The 6982-nt window shown below is 35.5% G+C and overlaps 1 protein-coding gene across 3 annotated transcripts; it reads right to left on the bottom strand.

Moving 5' to 3' along the window:
* Positions 1–2434: 2434 nt before the first annotated feature.
* Positions 2435–4462, bottom strand: LOC110034050 (putative nuclease HARBI1). 3 transcript variants are annotated; one of them, XM_020738292.1, is made up of 4 exons: positions 3775–4462; positions 3466–3697; positions 2874–3395; positions 2435–2792 (listed from the first exon to the last, which is right to left on the bottom strand). In XM_020738292.1, exons 1-3 carry the CDS (start codon positions 4261–4263, stop codon positions 2905–2907), a joined length of 1212 nt encoding a protein of 403 aa, XP_020593951.1. In that variant the 5' UTR covers positions 4264–4462; the 3' UTR covers positions 2435–2792; positions 2874–2904. The 3 variants fall into 3 exon arrangements, with proteins under 3 accessions (XP_020593951.1, XP_020593952.1, XP_020593950.1); XM_020738293.1 differs by having other exon boundaries at positions 2881–3395; XM_020738291.1 differs by having other exon boundaries at positions 2435–3395.
* Positions 4463–6982: the final 2520 nt, after the last annotated feature.

The raw sequence follows: 6982 nt of genomic DNA, 5'->3' as shown, positions 1-6982 counted from the left end.
ATCAAAGATCGAGAAATTTGATGCCACAGATTTTGATTACTGAAGGATGCAAATCGATGACTATTTTTGTGTAAAAACTTCATCTTCCGTCACTGGAAAAGTTCTGGGGGGTTTTTCGATTAACTTTGTCGTGATCCGTTGCCTACAACGTTATCAAGGAATAAACTACTACATATTTGATGACGAATTTTTTAAGTATGTATGAAAAGTCATCGTCAAATAACGAGGTGCACTTAATGAAAAAGTTATTCAACTTAAAGATGACGGAATGTACATCTGTTGCATAACATCTAAATGATTTCAATACTATTACAAATCAATTGTCGTCTATGGAAATTGAATTTGATAATGAGATACGTGCATTGATATTGTTGGCTTCATTGTCAAATGACTGAGAAACCATGAGGATGACAGTTAGCAATTCTGTAGATAAATCTAAGATAAACTATGATGATATTCGTGATTTGATTTTGGCTGAGGAGGTGCGCAAGAAAGATTCTGGTGAGACCTTAGGTTCGAGTTCGGCACTGAATGTTGATTCTAAAGGGAGATCACAGATCAAAAACTCAAACAGAGGAAAATCAAAATCAAAGCAAAGATGCAAGAGAAAGTCAAAGGCCGGTCAACAGGCAATTTTCTGGAATTGTGGCAAAGCTAGCCACATAAAAAAAGAACTGCAAAAATTCAAAAAAGGTGGATAATGATAACACTAATGTTGTAATTGAAGAAGTAAATGATGCACTATTGTTGACAGTTCACAGTTATGTTGATGACCGTGTATATGTCGAGAGAGAGAGAGAGAGAGAGAGAGAGAGGAAGAGAGTTCTTGTATACGTCGAGGAGATCGATGGTGTAATTCTTTGGAGCAATAAAATCCTCTGTAACTCCGTGGACGTAGACATTTTGCCGAACCATGTAAATCTATATGTTGTTGTTTCTTTGTCTTGCAAATTTATCGTTTCAATTTTTCGATTTATTGTTGTTGTTTTCACAACAACAATATGTATTGTGTATTTCTAAAATGATCTCCCTATCTATATGAGAGATGCTACAATATAATGATATTATATTTCTGCATCTGCGTTAATATGAGATGTATATGATATTTTATTTAGTTTGCATATATGGGTTTATCGTTCGACTACTCTTTAGCACTGTCAGCTGAGTTAGTGTGGCTTCAGCTCGCTAAGGTCGTCATTCAGTCAGTTAAGTTAAGCCAACGTTGTTAGTAGACTAAGTTTGATTAGCTTCAAGTCAGCACAACTGATTTAGTCGGCTAAGCTTTGACGATCAGTTGATCCAATCTAGTTGTCGGTCCTCGATTCCTTGATGAAAAGCTTGTGTCGGTGCATTGAGACTAGGCTATCAAACAAATGATAAATTACTCTAACTTAATAGACAACTTATTATTTGTCGTGGAGAGTTTGTGAGATGATTATAAATGCTTTATTATATTGTCAATTCCCGGTCCCTAGCGAGGAGCCTTGGGAGCGTCCGTGGGACAACCGGTGATATTGAGGAACTAAATTCTTTTCTCGGGTCGTATCTAACGGAAATAGGTCGATACCTTCAGTCGACTATTTCCTAAAGGTTATCTCGGATGTTTCTGTCTTACTTTAGTTTAATTGTTTCGGATTCATATCATTCGATCATTCGTTTTGTCCTTCTTCTGACTCAGTCGGCCATCAGCTTTGGCTCGAATGACTACGTCCCATAGGTGTGCCTCCCTATCTCCTCCTCGGAATCCATGCTGACATGTTTTTAAATTATTTTTTTTATGTACATATAATAAAATCAAGTTCAAGTTATACATTCAGTAATATCAATTAGTTTACAGCCTAGCTACCTATAAAGTATGAGCGGAGGAATTTTTTTATCAGCCAAGCTGAGATGCCTCGCGTAATCTCGTTAGCCTTTTATATTGTGCATTGTTCACGGGTTTGGAATTCGGATGGATCCATATAATTCCAATGTACATAATTTTCTTATATTATTATACTTGACAAAAACTATTTTCTATTAAATAAAAAAAATTATTTTCCTGCATGAAATGGGCAATATTTAAAAAAAATAACAATTTTTTCAAAACTATTATTTTAAATCTATACTTCAAAAATAAAAATTTTTTAAGCCAATAAATCATCACGTGAGCAGGGACTTCGGGTCTGTTTGGCGCAGCTGTGGATTATTTATAATCTGCTGATAAGCAGATTATTCTGATAATCTGATAATCTGCAGATTATCAGAATAATCTGGCTTGCTGTTTGGGGCAGCTTATTCAGACCAACTTATTGGTGGTTAAATGACATTCATGCCCCTGTTTGAATCAAAACTGTTTGGGGCAGCTTATTCAGAATAGCTTATTGTTGGAAAAGAAACATATAGTGCAGAAACATACGATAATCACAGATTTTTTCTAAAAGATACCATACAGTTCTCACACCTTAATGAGTACCAGGATAACTAAAAAAAGTACAAATACAAGTACAACAACAAGGAGAAATATTAAAATATTCAACTTAAGACTCTGGCTACGCCTGTCCTCATCTGCACTGTCAGCCGGAAAAAACATCGGATTCACATGACTGCTGGCATGACTACTGTCAGTGTAATATGATGGACTATCGGCCCACCTGAAGAAACCACAACGGGCTGAAACACCCCTGGCACAACCATAGAACTGCCTCCCAAAGCTATGCTCCTTACGTGACGTTAGCAACGGAGACGGTAGTCCACAATAACACAAAATCCCTCTGTCTGTACTTGATATTCTGGAGGTCATGTTGGTATAACTGTGAAAATAACAAAAGAATGAAATGTCAGCTTAAGGTATTTAAAAAAAAAAACATAATTAAATGGGTATGAATATAAACCTAAAATCTTATGAAAAGAAAACTTGGTTGATCAATAGCCACAAATAGCATCTGTGATAGACTCCCTTAAAGCAATCATATCAGCCAAACTATCAGCATCTTGATCTTCAAAATCATTAGATTCTATGTCCTCCTCAGGTAATGAATGCCCCCCCACATGTCCTGTTGGTTGCTCTAAAATATTGAGTTCATCATTGTCAGCCATACTGAAGTCTGTATCTGATTGCGAGGAATGTCTTCGGATGAAGTTATGTAGTGTCATTGTTGCAACCACAATGTACACCTGCTTTTGGAAAGGATACGACGGCATATCACGTAAGATGACCCACTTCTTCTTCCAAACTCCAAATGTTCTTTCAATTACCCCGCGTAAAGATGAGTGGCGTTTATTAAACATTTCCTTTCTGCCACGAACCGTGCCACTAGCTCGCTCAAAATCAGGAAGATGATATCTCGTGTCCGAGTAGGGCTTCAGGTATCCCCGTTGCATAGGATATCCTGCATCAACCAGATAATATTTTCCTGGTACGAGAAACAATGTTAATAAAAAATTGCACAATCCCACATATTCAAATTACTAAACAAAACTAACCTGCTGGGGGGTGAGGGAAACACTGCGATCTATTCCTCGTGGCAAAGGAGAAAATACGACTGTCGTGTGCACTTCCTTCCCAGCCCGCAACCACAAAAGTAAAACACATGTTGAAGTCGCATACGGCCATGACATTTTGCGTTGTTGAACCACTACGACCGATGTATGCTACCTTCTCGTTGTTAGGTATTCGGGCATCAACGTGTGTACCGTCAATTGCACCAATACAGTTCTGTTTAGTTGAAAAACAAGAGCGTAATAATATTATTAAAGTATATCATGTATCAAATTAAAACCACTAATAATTACCTTGAAATATGGCATATATCGAGGATCGTTGGCAATTTGTTCTGGAGTAGTAGCAAATGATGGATCCTCTGGTTTAATTATTTGAGCAGCTAAGCTAATAAGTGCCTGTATTCCTTTTGAGAAATAGCGACTAATTGTTTCAGATGAATGTTGAAATCTTTCCATAGCTCCTCGAATTGACTCATTCTGTGCCAGAATGTACAGTGTTATTGCCAACACCTCCCGAGACAGGGTTCTAGAAGAACCATGAAGGCCGTGATTTAGACATAACTCGTTTAGAAGATCCATAAAAATCGTTCTCGTCATTCTGAATATATTTCTGAATCTTATTGGATGTCCCGAAAGCATTTCACTAACCCATCTATCTCCAACAAAGGTGGATGTCATACGGGGAATGCGAGTAGTTCTACGCTGGTAATAGTCCAACAGCAATATCGCAACGGCTGTAGCAAATGCCATTCTCCTACGACGTTGACGTTGCGGGTCCATCCTAAATGATTAACAACATCAACATTAATATTCAATAATAAAAATTCTCATTTGCTACATATAGAAAGATTAGACATGTACAATGACACATATAGAATAACAAACATATATTAAAAAAAAGAACAACACAAGTAGAAGTTCAATCAGTACTGATACATAATGAATCCATAAATAATATCATTCCTCAAACAAAACCCGCAAATATTCAAGCGGCCTAGGCAACTAAAAAAAGTTTTCTAGACCTCAACCAAAAGTGAGGTCAACAGTTTGTAATTAGGCGAGACTATTTAGAGTAAGAATTAAGTGTTATATGCACTTGTACTAGTTTGTGAATGAATGTATATGTTTTTTTTTGAGAAAATTATTGTTATTTTTGTCTCGAATTGAATTGAGTTATATGGGAGAATTTTGAGAGAGAGGAGAGTTGTAGGAGAGGAAAATAGTCATTTAAGTGTTCTGAGACCATTTAGGGGTGGTATACTTAAGCTAATAGTGCATTTTACTTAAGTTTAAAAATCTAAAAAATCATGCACTAGGGCCTAAGCGCCACATTCTTGTTCTTAAGGGTGATGTAACCCGAGAGGCAAGCGCCTAAGCGCCATGAACCCGCGCTTAAGCCGGTTCACAAAAACCGGTTCGCGAATGGTTAAAAGTGAAAATTAAACCAAAAAATTGCCATTTTCACCCTCACTGTCATCTTCTTCCTCTCAAATTTGTGATTTGGAGAGCTAGGGCAAGCCATTAAGTGTAAATTTCTTGGTGGAATTGATCAAAATTTGCTAGATTCAGATTTCTTAAGATAAGAGTTTTACTTCTATGTAAAAAATTTGGATTTTTACCATGTATTTTGATTACATTTGGAAGAACCCAAAAATCACTATTCATGGTGAAAAATGAGGAAAAATCTATGGAAATTGCATAAGAAGTGTAGTTTATACTTATAGGAGTGGAGTTTAGTGGATTAGACTTATCCAGGAGCGTTGTTTCAAAAATCTAAGTGGATTTGTAGAAGATTTAATCGTTCACCGACAGTGGGAACAATTTTGTTATTTTTTTGCTATGGTCGTTGTAGTTAGGGAGTTCTATGCAAACCTCCCTAAAGTTGAAGAAGATTGAGTTATGGTTCGAGGAAAATTGGTACCTTTTTCACTGTAGGTAATCAATATGTTTTTTCATCTACCACCTGATACTTTGTATTTTTATGCGAACTACAATCCTACTGAGACAGGGCTAGATGAGATTAGATGAGATTATTTTTAGATGAGATTATTTTTTATTTGACTGTTGGAAGAGGACTCTGGAAGATCACAAATGAGAGGAGAGTCAACTTTACCACATCAAATTTAAGTGCACCATCCAAGGCATGACACTATTTTATTCAGCCTGTCTATTGCCTACAAATCATCAAAATGAACTATTGTATTCTGGAAGGAAAGCTCAACAACATTGGAGCTTTTATTTAGTAGACTATCATCAGTTTTTCCACTGCCGCTACTACTGCAGGTATGGAATTTGCTTCCTTGATCTTTTCTTTATGTGAGCAGGCTGGAGTGAGATATGATAGTTGGGAGGAAGTATTGTTGCCTTTGAAGCCAATTAAAAGTGCTGATGTGAAGTCATATTCAGAGCATTCTATTTTTGGCTGGAGAGGATGATTTTAAAGGAGTTATCGAATGGGGACGTCTGCTGCTTTTACCTTTGTTGCTCCTACATCTAGACCATCTACTTCTAGAGGTGAGTCCACAGAAACTCAAACTCAATAATTACAGAGGATGATGAAAAATATCAACTATACCGCCGATAAGGTAAGAAATTTAGAAAGCTTTGCAGATTATTTTGATGGGTATCATAAAAGAAAAAGGGATTATGAAGAGAAATTTCACTCATCTTTGGAAAACCTCATTAAGGGTAACCCAGGAGTGCAATTTCCTCCATATCCTAGATACCCTGATTATGAGCCTACAACTGTATGTAGTAGCGGTGATTCTGAAGATGATGAGGAGGAGGAATGAGTGATTTATTTTTATGTTTCTAATATGATTTAGACTATGTGCTTTGGACTTGAGACTTGTGATGTGTTGTTTATTTTTATGTTTGGACTTGAGACATATGATGAGATGTGTTTTTATGTTTTGGACTTGAAAAATGTATGTTTTTGTATTGGTTTGGATTTTTTGATGTGTGAGACTATTATTTTGTTTAATTGTATTGTGATGTTGTGTTTTGTTGGTAGTTTGTTTTAATTTCTAAGGTAGTAATTGTTGATGTGTGTTCATTATTTTGTTAGTTAGTTAAGGATTGAAATTAATTCTATGTTTTGTGAAAGTTTAAAAATCTTGCTAACTTTAGTTTTAAATTTTAAACTCAGAAAACTACTACCCTATATTTTTCTTTAATCATGTTAGTCTATTTATTATTATGTTGAGACTAGAAATCAAAGTTAGTGTGTTAGTTAGTTTTTATGTTTGTATTTACTACTTAGAAGTCTACTGAATCTCTACAAGTTAAATTGAAATGAAAATGATAGAAAATTAATCAAAAATTAATTTTACTTCTGTTTTTAGTTTTATACTTGTATAATTAGGGTATAAAAATTCATGTAAGCATGTTATTTCAAATTTTGATTCTTGTTTATTTATATTTGCTGCAAAACTTTTTAATCTGTTAAAAATTTAAGTTTGGGGGGGGGGGGGAAAAAAGTTTTTTAAAAGTTTAATTT

Source organism: Phalaenopsis equestris, unplaced genomic scaffold (assembly GCF_001263595.1).
Source record: "Phalaenopsis equestris unplaced genomic scaffold, ASM126359v1 Scaffold001339, whole genome shotgun sequence".
Lineage (NCBI taxonomy): Eukaryota > Viridiplantae > Streptophyta > Magnoliopsida > Asparagales > Orchidaceae > Phalaenopsis > Phalaenopsis equestris.
The sequence above is the reverse complement of the archived record's forward strand: the minus strand, read 5'-3'. Positions and strand labels throughout refer to the sequence as shown.

What these genes read in the sequence shown, in the direction of transcription:
- LOC110034050 (XM_020738291.1), bottom strand. Translation starts at nt 4,263, where the DNA reads ATGGACCCGCAACGTCAACGTCGTAGGAGAATGGCATTTGCTACAGCC. An exon ending in GATATATGCCATATTTCAAG is followed by an intron (nt 3,698 to 3,774) that starts GTAATTATTAGT and finishes TCAACTAAACAG; the next exon opens with AACTGTATTGGTGCAATTGA. An exon ending in TTTCCCTCACCCCCCAGCAG is followed by an intron (nt 3,396 to 3,465) that starts GTTAGTTTTGTT and finishes TTCTCGTACCAG; the next exon opens with GAAAATATTATCTGGTTGAT.